This window comes from Homarus americanus, unplaced genomic scaffold (genome assembly GCF_018991925.1).
Source record: "Homarus americanus isolate GMGI-L3 unplaced genomic scaffold, GMGI_Hamer_2.0 scaffold9358, whole genome shotgun sequence".
Lineage (NCBI taxonomy): Eukaryota > Metazoa > Arthropoda > Malacostraca > Decapoda > Nephropidae > Homarus > Homarus americanus.
The window spans coordinates 229,394-254,558 of record NW_024726344.1 but is presented as its reverse complement, the minus strand read 5'-3'; the positions used below and the strand labels follow the sequence as shown (position 1 = coordinate 254,558).

Below are 25,165 nucleotides of genomic sequence, written 5' to 3'. Positions count from 1 at the left end.
TGTACAGAATATTAAATTTAATGGTTGTTGACCTTTCTTCTAAGAGCCTGCCAACGTTTGAACAGAATGGTTGTTCTCAGCTTCCTTTGATGAGGAGAAAAATTCTCATGTACCTGACAACTGGTTTTCTGGTCCACAGTATCGTAATGCAGGGGTGGTGGAGACAGAGGCGAGTATCAAAGCTGTACACGTACTGATTGAGCAAAGACGCTACCTCATGGCTGCAGAATTCCTCTCAAATGTTGTCTTCATTAACCTTCAGCTCTCTGATGAGGAAAAGGTAAGAATTTTAAAAGCACTTAAATAGCTGTAATACAAGTCAAATGATCAAAATATCTTACTGTACTGAATTGTTCATATTGTAGGTACAGTACCATGATATAAGATTAATGGTTAGGTTTAATATCAATAAACCATGTTTTAATTTCAGAATTGATTATTTTATTACTTTGTGTATGTGAAGAACTGGTTTACCTTTCATGTTGTCATACATCTTCCACTTTATAGTATACTGTATTGAGAAATTAAGTCAATGATGATTGTTAAGTTCTCTTTTATTGTAACAATTTGTTTAGCTTTTAACATATTTCTCTTTACCAATAATGATGACTTTTGTTAGAAAATAATTTCACAGTGTTGAAGCCACGTTTTATTTACAACTCCTTGTTTATCCTCAGTGTACTACCTTGCAGATTGCACGCTTCAATGCTCTGGCAGATCTTTATCACCAAATTGGATTCCACCGGAAAGCCTCTTTCTTTCGGCGTGTAGCTGCAATGAGATGTGTAGCACCTCAGAATCAACAACCTGACTGGGGTCAGTGTTACCGCCTGTTGCTGCAGACCCTGGAGGGATATAAAGTTTGCCTTGATCCTTTAGAATTTCGAAAGGGTAAGTTTTGATCATGTATGCCTAGTGTATGGAATCTACTTTACAAAATTGGTAGTCAACCAAAGTACAAACATCTGTATTATACAGTACAGTCGGCCCTTAACATACGCGGGGGTTACGTAACAGAGATACCTGTGGATGTTAAAAATCCTTGTATTTTTGCTGTCCCCCCCCCCCCCAAAAAAAACCTGGCCCCCTGAGTGAGGGAGAGCTATGCGTGTGTGTGTGTGAGGTTGCGGGAGCGGGCGGTGTCCTGTGTTCGGCGCCGCGCGCTGGTTGAATGTACTTCAATTACTTCAATGTACAGAATATTCCTCCGGCGGGGCAATCCGCGTTTTTGGAAATCCGTGTATGCTAAACCCGCGTATGTTAAGGGCCGACTGTATAGTCCTCAGAGCTTAGTTGTGCAAAAAAGAGTTTTCTGTGGAAAATAACTGCCTTTGGTTAAAAAATTAAAATAAAATCATTGCTATTGCAGAATTAATATAGTTTACAAATACAATATATTTATTTCAGATGGTAGTCAGGGTTGGCCTTCACTACAAATTCAGATCCTGCAGGAGTTAGTGGGTACTTCACGAAGGATGGGTCAACATGCCCTCTGTACTCGCCACCAAGCATTCTTAGGTACAGTAAACCCTATGTTTTTATGTGTGGTTGTGTCCCTAAAGGGGTTGTGTCATTATCAAAATGTACAGATCAAATGTACTAAGTACAGGGGGTCCCTGACTTATGAACATCCGACTTACAAACGCCCACCGATACAAACGAGGTCCCATAAAGTCAATTATTTTAAGAATTTGACATAGATACAACTGGTTCATGGTATTAACATACGAGAACTAGTTTGCGTGGCGTTGTGGCGAGGCAGAGCAGCTGGTGGGGAGTAATGCGTCACCCAGCAACACACCTTGAGAGAGTGTCAGTACGCCTTGCCCTCACCTCAGTAACGTGTGTGATCAGGTGCAAATTTTTTTTTTGCTTATTAACTCTCTCTTTCTGCCCTCTTCATGGCTCCCAAATGCAAACCTGATGCAAGTGATAGTAGTGCATTCAAGAAAAGGAATACAATTACAATTGAAGTGAAAGTTGATGTAATTAAACATTCTGAAAAAGGTAAAACATCCCCAGTCATTGGTAAAGCGTTGGGCTTCAGTCGGTCAAAGATTGGAACTCTTTTGAAATACAAACAAAAAATTCTTGAACATGTAAATGGATCTATACCAATGCACTCAACTGTGATAACAAAACAAGGAATTGGATGTAAATGTTTAACTTTAATTTTACTTTTATTTACTGTACCCCCCTTGTATTTGTCATTGTTTCTTCTTTTCTTTTAAATTCAGTGATTCGAGATGTATAAAAGGACTTAGGCTCTAAAATATTTTACATAGGGTATGTGTTCTGACTTACATATACATTTCTGACTTAAAAACATCCTCAGGAACGGAACTTGTTCGTAACCCGGGGAACCTCTGTATATAATGAAAAAGTTAGAGTTCTGGTCCAAGTACCACTGAGACCATCCATTAGCAGAATTCTAACCCTCTGTTTGTGGTATTATACCCCCTATATAACACCATTTGTACAATTTACAGTAATGCAAAATGAAATTTAGAAGATCTTTACTACTTCATATATTAATCATTTATTTGTGTCGGTCTTTGAAAGGACTAGTACTGTAAATTTAAACGAGGGCTTTACTCTAAGGCCTAAGCTGTGCCCAGTTTTCTGAGATCAGTAAAATTTTGCTTTGGGGGAGTAAGAATAAGAAATACAACTCCAATTAAATGACCTTTTTTTATATATAAAGATAATCGATGTGTGGTCACAGTGCTCAAATGATATGTTTTCAGAAACTTAGCAAAACTTCTAGAGACAAGTTCTCATTAAGTTTTGTTTTCTCTTTACTAATAATTCATGAGTGGTGTTTTTATGATTTATAAGAGTGATCTAGAGAGGTGGTTATATTTCAGATTGTTTGTCTAAAATTGTGATGCTTTATATAGAATCTACAGAATGAAAACTTACATGAATCAAGGGTATCCTGTTCATAGTAAAAACTTTATAAAGAAAAAAAAATCTTTATATCTCAGTTTTCATGTCCATGTTGACATTACCCTAATACGAATACTGTACATTGCAAGCCCAAACAGGTTCTTCAAAAAATTTTGCTTTTAGATACTTTGCCACAGTGTTTCATAAGTTTGGCATTCTGTAGTAACATTCAGAATGTATCAGTGACTCAAAATAAGTGTTCTAGAGCACCTTGTATTAACTATACAAGAGACTGTGTTACAGTGATCCCCTGATGTTAGGTGTCATAAAGGAGACTTTTTTCAACAATATTTATACACAGAACATATAACATGTATACCCAATCTAATAGATTATAATTTTTTTTACAAATTAGATGAAATAGAGTGTACTACTGTACTCTACTGTATAAAAACTAATTTTAACTCTTGTTCCTGTGTAATCACTAGCCCTAAACAGTTTAAGAACTTCTAATTGTATATTTAGTACCTTTTGTCAATGACATTTGAATTAGCTTGCAACTACATCATAGGTAAAAATCTTTATCTGTAGTTTGTGCGATGCTGCCACACCTGAGTGAGACAGAACGTCAAGAAACTGCCACTATGTTGGAGTCTCTCAGTGCAAGAAGTGGGAGTGGGCCAGCTCCTCTAGTTGTACAGGAAACTGGGATTATCATACCACCTGTCAACTTCCTCAACATACCTGTCTGCAGGTGTGATTCTTTTGCATTATTCTTTTTACCTACTTTTAACATTTGAAATTTGCTGTAACCAGATTATGTGATAATTTGTTGAGTACAGGGTATGTACTGTATGTGTGTGTGTGTGTGCATAAATATGGAAATGTGACTCATAATAATTTTATTGTATCTTTGAGGAAGGAGTTAATTTTATAGTGTCCAATTTCTTAGACTCACTCATTTAACTACATTATTGTTGTAATTTTCCATTATACTGTTTTGGACAAAATAAGTCTGGCTACTGGACCTTGCTTCCTATTTATACGTTCAATTTTGTGATATGACCTTCATTTGCTTATTACAGTACTGTTTATCTATTTTGCAAAAATTAACTTATGTATACAGTGGTCCCTCGGTTAACGAGCACAATCCGTTCCAGCAGGTTGCTCGTTAACCGAAAAACTCGTTAACCGAAACCATTGTTTCAATGGGTTTTTGGGTAATTGGTTCCAGCTCACCGAAAATTGCATAAATTCAACAAAAAAGGTAGAAAAGTACACTTACTTTGAGGTGTGTATGTAGAAGGCTCCTGGATGATGATGATGATGATGATGGGAATTAGAATGGGGGTGGAGGAGAAGGAAGAAGAGAAGGCTTTGGGGTGGAAGAGAAGTCACCCCATGGCACCATTTCACCCATAAAATTTTAGTTCTCTTGGTGTAATTCAAGATTATTTTTTTTAAATCAACACTGCACTGCATTATGTATTGTCAATATGTAAAATAAATTTCAAAATGACCAATAATTTGCTTGGAAACACAGAAAAAAAGCATTTAGTTGAAGAGAGTCTCAAGCAAAATGTTACCTCCACTGAAAACAGAGAGAGACTAACGCCTGTCTGGTGTGTTAACAGGCTGGATGGCACGCCAGAAACTAGTTTCTTTACCTTCAATTATGTTCAATAATTGTTAAAATTACTGAAAAAGTTAATATTAAACTTTTAAAATTATTGAATAGTATAAACTTCTTGATATTTACTAAAATAGTAAGGAATTTAAGCCCTAAAACCAATTACTGTATTGGCGGACTAATACTACAGCTGGTGGACTGCCAAATGCAAGCGAAATCATGTTGAAGTCGGCTCGTAAAAAACTCGTTAATCGAGGTATTGCTCGTTAACCGAAGTTAAGAATCTTATGGAAGGTAAATCGTTAACCGAAATCTCATTAACCGAGGGATCACTGTATCATCAAACCCAATCATAAAAGAAACAGTTACGAATACATTTGTCTATTTTTCTTCTAAAGGTCGTCAAATCTAAGTCCAAGTTTTCACCTTAACTTCTTAATTTTAATTCATGAACTGTCCTAAAGATGCATAAACCTTCTTATTTGTATTCTTATTTTGTTCCCAATTGTATAGTATTATATTTGTTCACATTTTTGCCCTGCAGAAAAGTGCGTCTAATAGCCCCAGCAACTGGTAGAAAAGCAGAGAAAAAGCTCTCATTGACTGGAGAGGAAGATACAGGGCCATTCATCTTTTCTCCCTTTACTTCTCTCACCAGCATTAATGAACGTCGTACAAATGGCAAAATGGGTAATTACTGTAGTGTTTTTATAATATACTGTACAAAGTATAATGTATTATTGTGGAGTTGATTGGCAAACTTGAGAACTACTACCTGTACTGTATTTATATTTACACAACAACTCAGGATATCACTTCTGAGTTTGCTTTCCACTTTTTTTATTTCTGTTGTACAGACACTCCTCAGTTTACAGAAAGGTTCTGTTCTGTACCTTATTCGTAAGCCTAATTTTCTGTCAACCCAAAATGACCCTTTTCCATGAGGTAAACATGTACTGTACCCTACTGAATCACAGATGGCGCCTCGCAAGCTGATGTGCTCAGCTGCCTTATGCATAATCCTCCACAAATAGTGTTGTTATGCCTTACTAGTTACCTTCCGTAATAACAGAAACTATTGAACAACCCAAATTTTTTTTTTAATGGGACTTATGGGAGGCATTCTTTATCCTCAAAATTTCTGTAACCCAGGGAGTGTCTGTATTGTATACTATATTAGCCACACAAGGGTTCATCTAGCGAAGAAGCTTTGGAGATGTCCCTTTAATTGGAGTCTTCCTTTTCTCCTGAGCTGGAATCACTGACTCTGCATTTACTCCTTATATTATAGCAAATTTATAAAGTCATGAAAGCCTAAGATCTGTTTATGTTCCCCCAAAAGTGAAAAACTCAGCCCTCAGCTAGTTTGTCTGTTTAACCCTTTCACCACTTCGGCCAATTTCGGCGGTATTCCTCAATAAGTGCCAAGAGTCACTAGAAAATGAAAATGCTTTAATTAACGTTTTAACTACTTTTTTTTTATGAAAAAAGCACGAGGATCCATATTTAACAATTAAAAAGTCATAAAGTAATAATATCTAGGGTAAAATTAAAAATTTTGTTGGGAAAACACTTTTTTTTCCTGTGTTCATAATAATGGGCAATATCATAAGTAGATATGTCATATAGTGTAAGCTGCAACGATAAATATTTTATCTTCCATTGAAGTCACATAATTTTATATTGCTGACCATTATTCATATATAAATTGAAACCCTATATCATATGGGCAAATGCGAAAATCACTTGTGCACAGACGAGAGTGTTAGTGGGTAAATGAAATAAAGGATTGGAATAGACTAGTTATTCTATTGCACCTGTTATTTATTGGACTGAAACACAATATAAATTAAGATTACAAAGATGAAGTTGATTGTAAGACAAGGAAGTAAACCACCTTTGGGAATATACTATACACTGTATAGGTAAAGAATAAATTCATATATAGGTATATCCATAAAAAAATTGATTTTCCTTTCACATTTAACATGCCTTACTCACTCACGTATTCCAGACATTTCTGAAAGGCAAAGAAAAACATGAAATGAAGTACCGGAAAACCTCTCAATATGCCATGTTTGGCTCTGATTATGTGTTGCTCTATTTCCTCTTATATTATGTTTCCTTTCTCCTCTAATCATTATGCACTACTGCTTTCTAATACATATTTCATATAGCACACCCTTAAACTTTTAAAACATCACTACTGTTTATACCATTGTTCTCCTAAAAAAAAAACATGAATAAACTGTCATAATTTTCCATCATGGCATATGCAAGAAATAATTTCACTTCCCAAATTACCTCATTCATTTCCCTTCTAATTTAATGATTATCACACTCCAAATGCTAGTATTGAATCTATAGAATAAATACTAACATTATATATATAATATAAACAGTTATTAGTCAGCAATGTTGACTCCTAGTGTTTTGAAGGCGGGAGCTTCAGCTTGCCCCAATTGCCACTAGGTGGCAGCAACTACTGGGCCGGCTCATAATTCAAACCCTGAAGGACTGTAGTCGAGTTACGCGTTCAAAATTTTTTTTTTTTACGAATGTGGACTAACGTCGATTTATGGTTTGAAGGACAAAAATAAAAATGTGAATAAAGTCGAGCCACGCTGTGAATTGGTTAAGGAAGTGAATTATTCTATACAATACCTTAAGGACAGTTGTGCTAATATTTCATAGTTTTCATTTTAAAATATATTTTCTGGGAAAGAAGTAATATACAGGGTAGTTTGATATTTCAGAGTTTGACTGGGTTGAAGGAGATGTGTGTGAGATCTGTTTGGACCTAGAGAACCCAATGCCTTTTGAACTTAAGGTTACTAACATGGTAAGTTGTAATTACTAGGTATATATTTTTAAGTTGTAATTACTGGGTATATAATTTTTAGTTGTAATTACTGGGTTTTTAAATTTGTGCTTTTGTAAAAAATTTTGTATGCTCCAGTTGCTATAATTATTTAATAATTGGTACAGGTTGAGAATCCCCTAACCGAAATCCTAAAAACCGAAAACCTCCGAAATCCATACTTTTTTTGGAGTGCCTGTAGTGGAAAATTAAAATAATTCCACAAGGCTTTTTTATAGTTCCCGCACGATGTGCGAGTCACGACGCGCCGCGGAGTGTTACAAGCGCTAAACACCAGTTGTTGTTCTGCACTTATCACAGCTAGACATCCGCACATTACTCACAGTGATTTTTGTGCTTTTGCTATGGTTTGTTGTGTGAATATACAGTTGAAAATGTCAAAAAGGCCTGCAGGAATGTCTATGGGTAACAGTGAAAAGAAAAAAAAGAAGCATTTATGCTTATCCATAGCAAAAAAAGTTGAGTTATTGCAAAGACTTGACCGTGGTGTGTGAGGCGACTCATGGAGGAGTTTGGAGTGACCACCATTGATGACCTGAAGAACAAAAGGACAAATTGTTAAAATTCTATGCTGAAAGTGTTGAGCAGAAGCTTATGAAAAATCGAAAAATGTTGCATAAGGCAAAAAATTTATATCTTGATCATGTTTTGAAAGAGTAGATTCATCAGCATCAGAGTGAGCATTTGCTGGTGCTTAACGGTATGCTGATCATGAAACAAGCAAAGCTTTATCATGACGAACTTAAAATTGAAGGTAATTTTGAATATTCAAGCAGGCTGGTTGCAGAAATTTAGGAAGAGGCAGGGCATTAAATATTTAAAGATTTGTGGTGGTAAAGCTTCTGCTCATCATGAGGCAGCAGAGAACTACATCGACTAGTTTGCCAAGATCATCGCTGATGGATACCTAAAACCAGAACAACTCTACAATGCCGATGAGACAGCATTGTTCTGGGGTTATTGTCCCAGGAAAACAATAACTGCAGATGATGAGAAGGCTCTTACAGGAGTTAAGGATGTCAAGGACAGACTGGCTGTGCTGGGATGTGCTCATGTATCAGGCATGCGCAAGTGTAAACGTGCTGTGATAGGCAAGAGCAAGCATCCCCACTGTTTTAAAGACTTGACTAATTTACCAGTCCATTATTATGCCAGTAAGAAAGCGTGGCTTACCAGGGACCTCTTTTCTGACTGGTTTAATAAACATTTTGTACCGGCCGCTCGCGACCACTGCTGGGAAGCTGGACTGGAAGATGACTGCAAGATTTTGTTATTCCTTGACATTTGTTCTGCACATTCCCCAGCTGAACTTCTTGTCAAGAATAATGTTTATGACATCTACTTTCCTCCAAATATTACTTCATTAATTCAGCCATGCGACTCAGGGATCCTCAGAGCACTGAAGAGTAAATATAAAGACAGTTTCCTGAACAGCATGTTGGCAGCAGTGAACAGAGGCATGGGTGTGGAGGGATTCCAAAAGCAATTTACAATGAAGGATGCCATCTACGCCGCTGCTAGTGCTTGGAATGCCATAGGTAAGGACACCCTAGCGAATGCTTTGCCGTCGACTATATTCAATGACGATGACGAACAAAATGATGTTTTTCAAGGATTCCTTGTGACAAGTGAGAAACAAATGATATCAAACTTTCTTACATACGCAAAAAGTATACCCTTGGATGCTGTCAAGAAGCTGGAGGAAGCGGACATAGAAGAAGTTCTCAACATTGATAATGATGCTCCAGTTGTTCATTAAATGACTGATAGTGAAATGGTTCTGAATCAAGGTGATGATGCTAACAGTGAAGATGAAGATGACATAGTTAACAGTGGTAAAAGTCCCCATAGACAACATAGTGAAAATGTGTGATGGACTTATTGATGGACTAGAGCAGCATGCATTCATAACTGAACAAGAAATCATATCAGTTTATAAGATCAAAGAGAGATTTCTATGACAAAAATCATTGTTAATGAGGCAGATGATGCTAGAAGAAACATGTAAGACAGTCATCCTGTAGAGTGCATCCTCATCCCTAGAGCACTAATGAATGGAGGTAAGACATAGACTGCACTATGGTAAATTTCAGGGGCAGTTACAGGTAGGCCTACGGTAGTGGTAGCTTACCTTTCTGATGGTTCAATGTGCATCTTTTTCGTATTGTTAAATGCACACAATTATTAAAAATATTGCATTAAACTACCTGCAGACAATATATATCCATATTCGGTAAATGAGATATACATGATTTTCGTGCTTAGACTTGGGCACAGTCCCCTGTGGGTGAGGTACCTGTACCCCATTATACACCTATACAGTGTGCAGGTATCCCCAAATCTGAAAAAATCCGGAATCCGAGACACATTCGGCCCCAAGGATTTCGGATAAGGGATACTCAACCTGTAACTGCTTAAGGCTCGGCAAAAGGTTGTTAGTGAGAACCAGAGTACCGTTGCTTTTTCTTTGTCATTGCGTCATCTATGAATATTGAGTTTAAGTAATTTATAAGAAGTTTTGGTAAATGATTCAGTGATTGGGTGTGATTATAAGTACCTGGTAAGGTTAATACATTCTTAGATACACATAACTACATCATTGGATACAAAGAGTTAAGCACAGTACTTTGTAAATTTAGCAAAGAGTATCAACTAGTTTTTAAGACTGAACTGATTGACTGTTTCTAATGATCTTATATATTTGCTTTTTAGATGCTTATAACTGAAGGGGCTCAGTTTGAGTCTTGGGCATCTACGACTGTACTAAAACCTGAAAAGGGTCTTCAGTCAGTCACCATACGAGGGCGACCACAAAGTGCTGGGGAGTTGCGAGTTATAGGTTACTCCTCCACTGTTATGGGAGTCAGCAGCAACTGTCGACTAAAATTCATGTCGCAGTTGAAGATGCCGCAATACTCTGTAAATGTTGTGCCTGCATTACCATTAATACAGGTCAGTTGGGGTTATTTTATTCCCATTGGATTTTTGATGATTGTAATAATTAGTTACACATAATTTATGGGTATTCATGTTGAAGAGCTTTGTTTGCAAGCACAACTTAAGTGATGGCTGCATTTAGAAGCTTCTCAACACGATTAAACCATTGATCAATATATTTTTTTGGCTTCCTGGTAAAGTAACTGCAATATCATAGTGTTATGTTGTTCATTAACTTTCAAGTTTTATTAACCATAAGCTAGATTGACTGTCAACATGAGCTGTTCTTTAGCAAGATTTACTAAAGGAAATTCTAAGTTTCAGTATGGTAGAATCTTGGAACTCCAAAAGTCATTTATCCAGGACTGAGCAAAATAATACTGAACAAAAAAAGATTCAGCATTGTGGATGACAAATAACACTCATTGAATGTACTACTGCACTTGTGGTAAAAATTCACCAGTTAGGTTTATCTGTGGCTGTGTTTACTTTGTGATTTTATAATTTGTTATTTAGGAAATGTCCAATATCTCTACCTAAAAAGAAAGCAGAATTTTTTACTATTCAAGCAAGGAATACAACAGTTCATATTTTAATTTACACAGATACTGACTGGCAACTGTAGCACAGGAAGTTTAGGTGTTGAGAGACCAGTTGGTGAAGAGTGTGGAAACTTGCACTTGTCCTTGTCTGCTGGAGAGACCCATGAGTGCTCTGTGGTGCTACACAATTTGTCATCCCAGCCAGTGGAGGAACTCACCATCACCCTTGAATCAAAAATGGACAAAGAGTTGTTAAATCAGGTGAGATAATTTCCAACAATGTTTTTTTTTTTTTTTTGTAACTTTTCTTTGTGTTCATTTAGCCAAGGTATGAGTGAAGCAACTGTTGTGGCATTTCTTTTAATAAAAAAGGATCTGTGAAAATATTCTGAAGAAAGTAGTGGCAGGGAAGTTGTAAAAGTAGAGAGAAGGTATAAATAATGTGAAACACAAAAAATAATGAAATATTTTATTTTGAAATATGGCATTGTGTGTGATAATTGTGATTTATCAACATATCAGTGTAGTCTCAGGAAATAATCATCAGTGACAAAGATTATCTTTATTTACTTTGGTGGAGAAACAATGTAAGTTACCAGTATTTTGAATTAAGCAATTTATATTCATATACTGAATCTGTTTCAGGTGTTTCAATACAGTGAGGAAAACATCCACGCCCAGCTTCCTATCCCACCAGGTGGTAAGGCTTCTCTAACCCTCTATGTTTATGCTGTTTCTGACTTCCTGTGTCCTGGTCGCTTAGATGAGTCCTTGGAAACAACTAGTATGATTTCTGGCAGTGAACCACCGTCCTTAATATCGGGTGGACCTTCCTCCCTACCCTCCAGACAATCTGCAGCTACCTCAAGCACCCGTGGGGCACGCACGCGTAGAACAGATTCATCCGCTTCACTGTTATCATCCCGTTCAGGATCAAGCGTAAGATCTGGATCATCTTCCTCCACTCAGGCACCTTCGTCAACTATTAGAACCCGAGCTACACTCAACACACCAGGTAGGTCACAAGATGACTGTTGGGAGTCTTCTAAACTTACCTCATCTTATCTGCCATACAGGTGGTGACATATCTTGATATCTGCCAATGGATGTGTCCAAATGTGTACAACTCAGAGGAAGGACAAGATGGATTAAGTATTGTCCATATCTTTGTAGGTGTTTGCTATTTTTCTCTCCCCATATATCACCACTAGCTTTACCCTTTTAGTTTCTGTTGTCTCGTAGTACGTCACTTTACCGGACTAACAATTGCCAAAGATGGTCTGGAACAGTGTAAATTTGTGTATAAATAAACTTTGTTCCTCCATAATGGTACGGGGCCCCCTCCAGTACAATATTGCCTTATATAATTGAACTCTTATGGGGCAGTCACTTGTCAGAAGGTGTGAAAAGTTTGCCTTATTTTTCAGCTAGAAAACAACCTGAGGTAGTATTACAGTGGTCTTTCCTTCTTCATAAACATTGATATTAAACTCATTTGTTTACACTTTGAAGAAGAAAAAAGTGTTTTCAGTAAAAACAAAGCTGTTTCAGCCAAAATTCTGATTTTTTTCAAAATCTTAATATAATGGTGCAGTATTCCAAATGATCTTGGCTTAAGAAGTTGTAATTTTCTTAATTACTGTACTTTCAAAATGTTTATTTAATTTTTAACCCCACTTACTTGCCACATCTGTCCATGCTGATTTTTTGTATTTTCTGTTTTCTGGATGAACTAAAGTTATTGATACTGTATATGGAATATACAATGAAATAGGTGGGTCACATTTAACTTGCTAAAATTTATTAGTAAGTAACTTACTCTTTTAAAAGGTGAAGTATTCTTTATGTAATTTAACAACTCCCTCTCATAGAGTTCCTTATAGGTCCAAAAACTCAACTCATTAAACCAATAGTTGTCATCAGGCTCCACCGAACAGAAAAGGGAAATATTGAAACATAAATTACTCCTTTTCTGATAATTATTTTTTTTAAGATTATCAGCTGGTTATATAAAACCCTATTTTTTAATGAATACAGTACAGATATCTAAAACTCACAATACTTTTACAACACTGGAAATTTATATAGAACATTTTCATTATTTAAACGTTGTTTAAGTATGATTTTTATAAGATAGTATGATGTTTAGCAACCTCCATCACCCTCCCAAGGCCCTATTGATCATTTGTTTATTACGGGTGTTATTTATGCTTACTCTAAACGAAGGTGTCAGGCTTTTATATCCAGATATACATCCATTTCATGAACATTAATTGATACTGAACATGTTGGACTAGTGGCACTACAGTATAACATGTGCTCAGGGCCTTGTAATTGTACACATTAGCTGTGAAGTAAGATTTAGGTACTGTACACCAGAAAGTCAACCACCTTTACACAAACCTTCATTGACCAAGTGGTCAGATATGTTACAGAACTCCCCAGTGTGATATATTTGGAGATTTATGAATTTTTATTTGAGTATTGCACTGCTATTCAGCAGAATTTCCTCACAAATATCATGGATAGTATTTGTTATTAGAGTACTACAGTACTTAAGAAAAATCAAGTAACTTAACAGTGCAATGCAGGAAAAATGAGATACAGTTTTATGGAAATATTGCAAAAGTTGACTCAACAAAATGCTTCTACATATTTTCACTTTCTGTGTATGATTACTCTGACATAATTGTACATAATTGATGTTCACTGCTAAACTGAATATTTTATAATCCTGAGACACTGTAAATTGCCATGATTAATTGCACATTGTTAACTCTAATGTTGTTATTCTGGTGTTTATTAAATTGGAATAGAATTACTAGAGAATCCCCAGTCTGGTTTTACAACGTTCTAGATGTACAGATGTCCGGTAATTCGATGTACTACTCTAATAGTTGTTTATGTGGTTAACTGCATTTTCATCTTCCACTCATGTTTACATTTTGATCTCCCACTAATCATATCTATGCTCTGAAGACTAATCTATTGATATGAACTCACTGAACCTACATAATATCTTATATTTAAATCTAGTTCATATAGTATCTATCACTTTAAATTCCAATAAGTTCAGTGACCTCTTCACCCGTGGAACTTTTACTCCATCTTTTTACTTATGCATATTCTTTATCATGGGTAATGTCAGTGGCTACAATGAATGCTGGCTCTCCACATACACATGTCAACCTTGAAATGTGGTATTTGAGTTCATACTCATCAGAAGCCTTATTCAGATTGTTACATTTTCAGCTCATTCTTAGTAATCCAAATGAGCAGCCATCACCTTTTTCTAATTTCAAGTCCCATTACCTATTACCTATTCTAAACTCCCTCTATTTGTCAAATCATAACATCATATCTGTCTCTTGCTCTCTAGCACACACTCCACCAACTAACTCCCCTAAACGCCGTCTCTGGCACTTTCACTCCGCTCAATGGGAACACCTCTATGAATTCTTTTTTTCCTGTCCTCGGAAGCAGTGTGTCTTCAGTTCACCGGAGCCTTCTGCCTGTGCCACTCACCTCGCAGAGGTGATTATGGCAGGTATGAAGCCATAAATTCCCTTTCTCGTATTTCAACTCACAATTTTCACAACTTTGTAAGCCATTGTTTGATGATGCATGTTTGGCTTCAGTTCAAAGAAGAAATATGGCTTATAGGCGGTGGCAAGATTTGTCATCAGATATAACTCAAATTAGTTTTCTGAGTGCCTGCAATCCGTCTGATTCCTGTCTTTGACACTCCATACACAAGAATTTTGAAAAGGAGCAGTGAAAAATCTTCCAATTACTGTTCCTATTCCTGTTTTGGTAATTGGAAAAGGATATCTTGGAATTATATTGTCTTCCCTCTGACATATTTTGTCTTACTATCTGTCATCAGGCTTGCAAAATACAATTATTATTGAACTTCCTCCGAAGGCTCTCAGTTAACCAATTTTACCTTAATTCTTCATGTTAAATAGACATTCAATTCAAATTCTACTTTATATATTCTGATTGCATTTAATCATAATGGTATAATTCCAAAGATGTCCCTGGGTTCCTTTGTCAAAATTGACTTGGCTTAATTGCCTCATTCATAAAACTCATTTACCTTTGGAAGCATATTACACTCACAGTTCAATCAGTTCAAAGGAAATATGACACAGTAGATCCCTCTATATACCTGTATAAAGTTTTTGATAGTCATTAACTACAAACATACCTTCACTCTTGAAGCTCAACACCTCTCAGACCATTATTATGGTTTTTAAAATTCTCAGACAGTTTTTAAGTCTGGCCACCCTTTCTTTTGTTGTTACGGTTCACATTTCTGAAACCTTTAACAGGGTATAGTTTAATGCTTTACTATCAAGTCTACCCACCTCAGGTAACCCTTCTCTAACTTGACCATTCCTTTATTTTGTTATTATTGTTTCATTGCCCCATCACTTTCTACAAAGTTCTGTTGTCTGTAACACTAATACTCATTAATGACCTTTCCTACATATCTCCTATCCACTGATACAAGATAACCCAAAAGTAATTCAGCATAATTTCCCTTTTGAATGTTCTTAATAATTCATAAGCATTCACCATATCGTCCTTGAATAACAGTCTTGACAAGATAAGTCAATGAATACAAATTTAATAAAATAAAGCTCCTCTGAAGTCACTTTCCTACCCTTTAATGTTATTTCCCTTCTTTGCTAGCCATTAGTGCCACATTGCAGAGTACTCAGAACTCAAGTTCAACATGGATTGTCCCTCATTTGCTGTGATTTGTTTGTATTTGTGTACTGACCAGACTCGTTCTTCTTCCTGAGTAAGGTTCCAAGGTAATCTATCTTGCTTATTCCTTTCATTTCATACATTACATCACACACATACTGTACTTCCTTTTCACTCAAGCTCACTAGTGCTTCTTGGATGTCCATCCCCTTCCATTTAGTAGCTCCTCATCCCATTTTTCCTTTACCCTCTTGGTCTTTCCATGTGTCTTATTTGTTTCTTTTCTGAATCTAAATTATCCACTCATTTTAACTATCTATTAGTTCATTTTCACTCTATATATCCATACCACTGTAGCAGCTAGCTTTTCTCATAATACTCCTTCACTTCCATATCTCTCTGTCTTGATTTCTTATTTGTCATATCCTATTCACACCACATAAGAAACACCATTTCCATGTCTTTTGACTTGTTTTTTTTATCCTTAGTTCATAGCTCATACTCCACACCCTTAACATCCCCATCTTTGCCTCCCCTAAAACAGTCATTTTTTTTTTTGTATTCAATACTATTAATTTGTCAAATTTTAGCAATGATTCTGATATACACTAGCAGTTACAAAAGATTGTGATGGACTTCCTACATTAATTCCTTTGCTAAGTCACCCTGCAAAAAAATAGGTGCTGTCTTTGTTTCTGTCGTATTGTTTATGTCACTACAAGTGTTTCTGTAACAGTAGCCATCCATTTTTTTGCATTTAAATATTTTCCATTACATGGATATTTCACCACTAAAAATATTATGACCCAATTTCCCATGAATATACGGTACTGTACAATATAAGTTCTGTCATCCCAAAAAATTGAATAGTTGAAATACATAATTGAAGATAGCTGAAATTGTATGCATTAGAAAAAGTTCCATCATGCTGCATCTCTTTGGTACAAGAACAGATATAAAAAAAGCAGTACTGTACTGTACTTTTATGCATATTCAAGTATATTATGTCAAGATGAAAATTTTAAAATTTCTGGTGGGTTACATGAAGCTGAAAAGAATGTTTGATGGCTGAACTTGGAGGAAAATGTTTAAAATACAGGTAATTGTAAAGTTGGATAAAGTCACACCAGTCAAGGTTCTGTTCAAACAGAATGATATATGGTACAGTATCTGCAAATAGAAGGGAAAGATTGAGCTGTTTATTTCAACTTCATACTACTGCTAGTAAAGGTAAAAATATGAATAAAATCAATCCATTTTATCACAGTTGGCAGTTTTAAGGAGAACAATGACTTCCTGGGATACAATGTATTTGTAGAATAATGCAGGAAAAGTTTGTAAAGAATGAAGGAAAAATTGAGACACTATTGTGGTATACAGGTATACTAATGTAACTGTCAAAGCTTTTCAGTACAGAAGAATAATGTTTTTACAGTCTTACCTCTGAGAAAGTGATAACAATTTTCCTTCATTTTATTGTTCAGTGGTTATTTTACATTACTGTAAGTGTGTTAACTGTGTGTTGTACAGTATATATGGTGTTGTTCAGAATAATGCTTTCTTACATAAATTAGATTTTGTCTTTTGTACTTGTAATTGTATTTATAGTACAGAGGTGTGATGAGCTTTATTTAATGATTGAGTTGTGTAACATCACCTGTGTACCATGTTAGATTTGGGATTACAGTACTGTGCAAAATCCAAGCAGTTTGCAGTCCTCATAGTCCCAATGTACTGCAAAAGATTGGATGGTTATTGTGTACTGTATTTATCTGCTATCTGCCACATATATGGAATACAGTACTGCAGCCACAGTGGACTACATCCTCTGGTGTTTCAGTATTAAATCCGGTCCAGTGGTTTTCACCTTCTGTATATTGTACAGTACCCAGTTTCAACAGCTATGCTGCTCTCTGCTTTACTTTTTTGTGATGTTGTGTCTGTGTTAAACACACAATCCTGTAGTTACTACACTGGCTACCTAAGCTTATCAGGACTGTGTGTAAATTTGCAAATTCAGATTACAGATTTTGTCCAAAATACTTTCTATTCAGTATTTCTTCCCAACTATAATTTTCAGCACTTTAAAACCATTGGCAGCAGACATCTTGTGGAAAGACCAACACCTATGTCAAAATTTAAACTGCTTATGCTAGAAAGAAAAAGGATTCTAGGACCTCACAACTTCAGTGTGTGTCAGGCTGGGGTACATTATGGAATTAGCTTGTTAATGATGTTACAGCTTACTTGCATGGCCAGTAGAGTTAATTGCTCTCTTTCATCTTAGGGTTCATGTTTACTTAACATACAGTAAATACTCGCTAACTTGGCACATACGGGGCTCTGGCCTTACCGAGTTATCCCAAATTCCGACTTATCGAAGCACTCCCCCCCCCCCCCTCTGCCCCTGCAGGTTTTTTTCAGATGTGCCAAGATTTTCCCAGATAATTTTATATTTCTCTAGTTATGCTAATACATTCTGGGACCATATTCATGCCGAGTTATATGAAATTCCAAGTTATCAAATGCCGAGTTATCGAGGGTTAACTGAAATAAACATACCGTACATACAGTATGATCTCCCAATAAATTATGTAATTATTAATTTGTTTTTTGCTTATTGTAAAATTTTAAAATACTGTACGTACATAATTTTTTAAATTTAAGCAGTACTTTAATGATCTTTGTTACAACTTTATGATTTTCTGTAGGTGCCAGTAATTCTTTATGAAAAGTTATAAAAAGTGCTTATAACCAGTTCATGACATCATAAATCTATGCCAACATATTTCCAATATCGTAAAGAAACCTCTCTTCTTTTTTTGTGTAGTTTGACGTTTCTAAAATTCTGATAATGCTGCTTCTAGATTTTTGCTCTTATATTTTATAAAACGTTTTTTTGGCAGGCTGCACTGGAAGAACACTAGATGCCACCTTGATGGTGAAATATTCAGGTGGATCAGGAATGAGTGCTGATTTTTGCCGCAGTACCCAATTGACGATCAATATTGAGGTGACGCCCTCACTGCTGGTGACCAGATGGGATGTTCTTCCTGCCGAGTTGCCTCACCAGTGTTATGTTGTGCTGGACCTCCTCAATTGTGCCTCTCATGAGATGGACCTCCATTACACACCCACCAAGCATATTCTCATAGAAGCTGGAGATTCTTGTAGAGTTCCTGTTCCTGTTGACCGCTGTCCTCTTGCTACTCTCACACAGGTAAATTAGTGTTAACAGCTACTGCTCAATAATTTTTTTCTTCAAATGTCACAGATGCTCAATGGTGAAAGTGATGAGTTAATTATTGTAGAGAAAATTATATTTTATATTCTCAGAAATATACCTGATATCCATTTAAGATTAACCATGCATTAATTTAATGGTAGGACATATTAAGTTCACTTAAATCTCCCCCTTCCCCTTGATATTATAACCCATTTGCTAATAGAGGATGTAATGTTACGTACAGTATATATAAAAACTATAATACTGTCCTTCACTTGTGTTTGATGCAGGTTTTTTTTATTTTAGGTGAAATCTGATGAGTCATGGAAATTCTTCTTCACATGCACATTACCTTTTCTGCATCTCACACATAAGTCTCCAAAACTATAAAAAAAAAATTATTCAAATAGTAACCAAGATATTTTGTATATTGATGTAAGATTTTCACAAGTGAAGGCTATCTTTAGCGTGTACCATAAGAAATTAAGAAATTGTAAAATGCAACCTTGCTAGATATTGTGAGATATTGTGAAATGTAAAAACATCAAAATTATTATTCCACAGGATACTAATATGAGTGAGAGTGGATGGGGATGGTCAACAGTTCTTGGGGGTCATGTTGCATCATTGGTAGAGCTTCGATGGACATTAGGTCCCAGTGACACTCCAGGCCGAGCATCCCTTGCTGGCATAACGTTCCCTCCATCAACTCACGACCTCATTACCATGGCTCCCATTCACTGGGGTGAGTGTTTCTTTAATATATGATGCAATATTATTAATCTTATTAACCAACTGTACTTTATTATACTGTATGGGGTTTTGTAACAGTAATATCTAAAGCAAATACAACTCCTTCCCCCACACACACACACACACACACACACACACACATATATATATATATATATATATATACAGTATATATACAGTATATAGTAGAATGTGATTTAAAGTGATTCAGTTTAAGATATTGATTTAAAGAACACCCACAATTAAGGACAATGTTTTAATTTAAAGCGAATCTTTCTTATCTTGCGCAAGTCAATCTAGTGCATCATATTTTAAAATTCACGCCTAATGTTTCTCTGGGCTCGCTACACTGTCCTAAGGGCAAAGCTGTACTGTACATGTACTCAAAATAATGTACTAAATGATAACTAAAATTTTTGTTTAGTGCAAACTATAGCATGATTATATTCAAATTTATCACTTTCTTATAAGAATTCCAGCAATGTAAATTATGTTCTCCACAATATCAGACAGCAAGTAATGTCATGCATGAAACGAATTAACAACTGTTTTACATCACTTTATTTCAAGGTCAATTTCTTTTTCTTGCTATTCCTCCACAAAGGCTTGGGTAAGTTCACTAGTTGTCTCAGAGTGTGGGTTATGTAATTAAGCTTAGCCATTCAGTACTTATTTTAGGAGTTAAAGGTATGAAAATGCTGTCTTTAAAGATGATGTCTTTCTCTCTTTCAGATGTTCAAGTGGATGGGCAAGATGTAGTTGGAGGAACAGAAAACAGTGGAGTGGTCGGTCGCACACTAGAACTAAATGTTGGAATAACCAATACAAGTGGAGCTCCCTTGCCCCCACTCAGCCTACGTCTCACCGCTTTTCAGGACCATCAGAATGGCCACCTGAACTATCGTCTAGAAGCTAAGATGACCACAACAGGAGCTACCAAATTGACTACACCTCAGGTGATAATGTAGTTCTACATAATTGTTACTTGTATATAATGCAGCATCATTAATCATATATTGAACACTGAAGAAAATATTGAAGACCAAAGAAAGTGAAGATGGTTTAGAAATAGTTTAAGAAAGGCTCAGGGGTTGTCCTTCTCAGTTATAGTTTCACGTAAAGAATAATTGACGTGATAAAGAGAAATAGAAAAGGGAATAGTTTCAAAGTGATATCATGAAATACTTTTTGAAGACACAAAAGCAGGATTATGTTCAACTCAGTTGTAATTAGATAAAGAATTTGTTGCCTGTGAAGCTTGAAGAATTTCCTCTAAGACATGTCAGTTGCATTTTACCTTAAACTTGCATTAGCCTGATGGCCTATTGGAATTAGTGCAGAATGGCATACTGAATACTAATTGTGGCCATCTGGATAAAGTTTATAAATTACTTCTGAAATTTAAAGGGGGCAATAGAATCTGTGAAGTGGAACTACAGTGTATTCAGTGATTCTTGGAGCAGGAAGCAGGTGCTGTCAGCTCAGGCTCTTGTTTTCCTCAAAATTTTCTTTAATTTTATTGATCTTGCAGTACTTTTCCTTGATACTGTATTGCATATATAGGAATGCTTTATAGATTTGTTCCATTTATTTACTTAATTTTCCCCCATTATTTGTAAGGTATCTGTACTGTACTGTATATGAAAAACTTTAAGCAAATTCTCTTCAGATTTGAAGCACCTTTATGCCTTGATCATTCAAAGCTTTCTTGATTGCTTTTTGAGTGGTGTTACTAGCAGGTAATCTTTGGTTATGTCAAGGAATAGCAACCCTGGCCTTGCCAGTTAAGACGGCGCCTGGGAGGCATACATATTATGCCCTTTTTCCCAATCTGTAAAAGTAGTTTGCCAAAAGAAAAGGCATCCAACTGTAAAACTTTCTTCAAATTTGCCTGATGGCAACTGGGACACCATGCCATAAGATAATTATAGTTAAGTCACACAAAATATCTGTAAAATTATGACATTACCCTTTTGTTAGCTATATACTGTGTGTATATATATATATATATATATATATATATATATATATATATATATATATATATATATATATATATATATATATATATATATATATATATATATATATATATATATATATATATATATAATACTAATTTTTATTTATTTTTCATTTGGTTTTCAACATGGTAATGCAGTTAGCTGAGGGGGAAGAGTTCCAGCACTGCTGTGGGCTAGTCTTCTTCACTGCAGGAGTGTACAAAGTAGAGGTGACATGCTCTCCAGCAGCTGCAGTTGCCCAGGCATCGTTTTATGAGAATGTCACTCCAGCACACCAACATGCTTGGAAGTTTGCTCCACCATTAGAGATAACAATAACTGATGTATGATTTTGGTGCTATGTTTCAGAAATACCTTAATGTTTAATAAATATTTATGAAGAAGTAAATGACATTAAATTTTAGAGTGGTACCTCATGATTAAGAAAATTTACCCAACAATATCACTGTCTTTTAAGAGTTAAATATACATTATATCCGTTATATATATAACTAATAATTACAAACACAACGAAGACATTCAAAACATCTTCAAACTTGTGTGTGTTGTACAAACACTCACTATCTTTTGAGTTGCTTGCATTTTATCTCTATTTACTGGTGTACTCATAATAACATGTGTTGCTACTGGTCATACTTACAAGAAGCTGTACTTCAGAAAGTCATGGTTTGAATGTGACAGTATTTCAGTAACACAATATCAGTATTGTGAGTGTGGTCTTCCCGTTGGAACATCACATCTGTGGTATACGTAAATGCCTAATTGTTAATGAAGTGTTTAGCTACACATTTTTTATTAGAATCTGAAAGTCACTTTTATCTTCCAAATGAGTACAAGGCTGCCAAATTAATATACTGAAAGTAATTTTTTTTCTCAATATCCCAGCCTCTTTCAAGCATCCTTGAAAGTACTGTAATGTGCTCAGATGCATGGTTGTAATACAGTGAATTTATTCAGAATGTGCCAACAAGCACACTTTTTTATTTGAAAGTAAGACATGTGATTTGATATATAAAGATGACCTAAGCTGTAATGGTAAAATTTTGTTAATGCCTCATATTTCTTAACCAAGAGTTTGGCTTCCCAAGCATCCAGATGAAGGTCAGATTTAAACAAATTTAAGGAAGATGTTTGTGTGGATTTAAACATCACACAAGTATGGATTAACTTGGGATGTATATAAGTTGGCCATATGGGTGGTTGAGGTATAATCTTGATTATATATCAAGAGTGTACAGGGATTGCTGTTGGAAAATAGTAATTTTTATACAAAGTATATGAATTGCATTATAACAACCAAAGTACCATAGAGTGATATGTATATTAAGCACATAGTATATAGTTATGTTAATGTATAATAGATTACCGATTTCATATGTACAACAGCACAACATTTGTGCATTTTGAACTTTGTGATATGTAAAATTTTGAGTGTATGATAATGTAAAGAATATTATGTAGCCTCTGATCCTTTAGTTGTTGCTTAGTTTTGCTGTGCTCTACATTGCAATAATTTCTATGCATCAAATTATATACTGTATATTCTGAAATCTTGTAAACTGTTAAAGAAGTGATTCTTCCTTATCTTCATCCATGATGGACATGTTTATCTCCTTATCAATACTCATCATCAACTGAACTAAGCATGATGCTCCAAGACACATCACAAACAGTGTCTAGTCTCACCAGTAGTAAAACCCTAAACTAGCAATGATGTTAAACAGTTTTATTACATACTGAAAAGTTACAGTTTACTAGCCACAGTTGATCGAAAGATGTTAATGGAATCTTGGATGTCTTTTAAGTGACCCTTTAATGCCAATAATCTTGCATTAACAGAAAACTTCCTTTGGAAAGCATGGCACAGTGATGATAATATCTTAGACCTACTTTGCAGTCATATTGTTGTTAAAACTGTTGCATGATTATTTATTCAGGATGTTTAGTGTCTGATGTAACATACCATAGGCATTTTAGAAATGTCTTAATTGTGTAACCTGAGAAGTTGATTCTACATATACTGTACACCAGAACAGTTGACATGCAGTTTTCTCCCATCACTTGAATTACTGCTCATCTCTCTACATAAATATGACTGTTTAGGATGAATAACTGCAGTGCAAGTGAGATCTACTAGATTTATGGAGGGTTTTTAACCTGTCAACCTGTTGCACAGTAAAGGAGTTACCCTCCAAACTCTCAATTGGATGAGCCATTAATATATATTCTTTACTTTCACTGGAATAAACTAGTCAGTATATCCATAAAGACAAACACGAACATTTTCCATGACCATTACAAGTATATAACTTTAAGGTGGAATAACCTACATCTAATTTGCCATTAACCATTACCAATTTCTCTGAAATAACATTATTTAATACTAATTTTTCTTCCATCTTATTTGCAATAAAGAAATTTGATGTGACTTTACTTATGATATCATGATGGAACTCTTTTATAATACATCAATGGGCATGCTTTAAGAAATTAGGAATAATAGTTTTCTTTTGTCATATGTTGTATACATAAAGGAATGTCTCAAGCAGAATCTTTTCTATACAGATCTGAGATTGAATCAAGTCATACAAAAATTATAAAAAGTAAGTTATTCTTAAATGAAATTTCAGTTAAGAGAATTTAAACTGATTTTGTAGGGTATTTTATGTAGACATTAAAGAGAGGGCTGCAAGTAGTGTAAGAGATATAAAAAAAGTACATACGTAAATTAAATTACTCAACACCTACAAGTCTAGAAAGTCATAAGACCAGACTGGAGTATTTTGGATAATTATATTCTTATTAGGTTAACACTGGAATAACAACAATGATGCAAATATCATGTACTGTACTGTAACATCAGTGGGTATTACATAGAAACAACACATAATGTAGAAATAGGTAGTTTGTGACAATTTAATATGTTTACTTTCTTTCTATACTATACTTTTTGTAAGGAATTTCCACAACTACTAAATATAACATTTACAAATCTCAAAATTCACTACTCTGATGGACAGTGTACCTAACTTGTGTACTCAACAAGGGAGGCAGCTGTACGAGTTGTTTGGCAGGTGATTAAGGTGGTTGATTTCTCATTGCGCCTATGAAATTAATTTTCTCTAAATTTACTTGATTTTATTATTTATTCAATTTAGTAATAAACAGAAATTTAAGCATTTATTTTAATTTGATTTCCTGCTTGTGATGTCTCACAGGAAATAATATAAATCATCAAATGACATTACAGTACTGGTCTTAGAGTGTGACATACAGTATGCCTTTATATAGCAACCACCTTTGATATTAACTTTTTTGGTGAAAATTTGATGATTGAATGTTCAGTACAGTATTTTAAATGTGTTTTGAGGATATTTTCTATCATGAAGTGCTCATGATCATAAAAAGTTGGCTTGAATGCATACTTATATGCTGAGATTACCGGACAAACACTAGGCAGATTAAGATGTGTGTAAGTTGAGCCATGAGCATTTGTAATAGCATGATTAATTTGCCTGATTCAGTACTATTTAAATTACAAGTGGATATAGACCTGGATACACAGGC

General features: G+C 35.2%; 1 protein-coding gene across 7 annotated transcripts in view; it reads left to right on the top strand.

Moving 5' to 3' along the window:
• LOC121865602 (protein brunelleschi-like) overlaps window positions 1–24,774 on the top strand; it is a 108,367-nt gene extending 83,593 nt beyond the window's left edge. For 6 of the 7 annotated variants that reach the window (XM_042365111.1, XM_042365114.1, XM_042365113.1 and 3 more), the window contains 13 exons: window positions 140–280; window positions 678–891; window positions 1,408–1,518; window positions 3,481–3,643; window positions 5,064–5,209; window positions 7,276–7,361; window positions 10,113–10,352; window positions 10,943–11,140; window positions 11,525–11,894; window positions 18,502–18,815; window positions 19,386–19,566; window positions 20,307–20,530; window positions 21,736–24,774. In XM_042365111.1, coding sequence (XP_042221045.1) covers window positions 140–280; window positions 678–891; window positions 1,408–1,518; window positions 3,481–3,643; window positions 5,064–5,209; window positions 7,276–7,361; window positions 10,113–10,352; window positions 10,943–11,140; window positions 11,525–11,894; window positions 18,502–18,815; window positions 19,386–19,566; window positions 20,307–20,530; window positions 21,736–21,927 — 2,580 coding nt within the window. In that variant the 3' untranslated portion in view covers window positions 21,928–24,774. The remainder of the gene's footprint in view (window positions 1–139; window positions 281–677; window positions 892–1,407; window positions 1,519–3,480; window positions 3,644–5,063; window positions 5,210–7,275; window positions 7,362–10,112; window positions 10,353–10,942; window positions 11,141–11,524; window positions 11,895–18,501; window positions 18,816–19,385; window positions 19,567–20,306; window positions 20,531–21,735) is intronic. The other variant, XM_042365117.1, reaches the window with a different exon arrangement.
• Window positions 24,775–25,165: the final 391 nt, after the last annotated feature.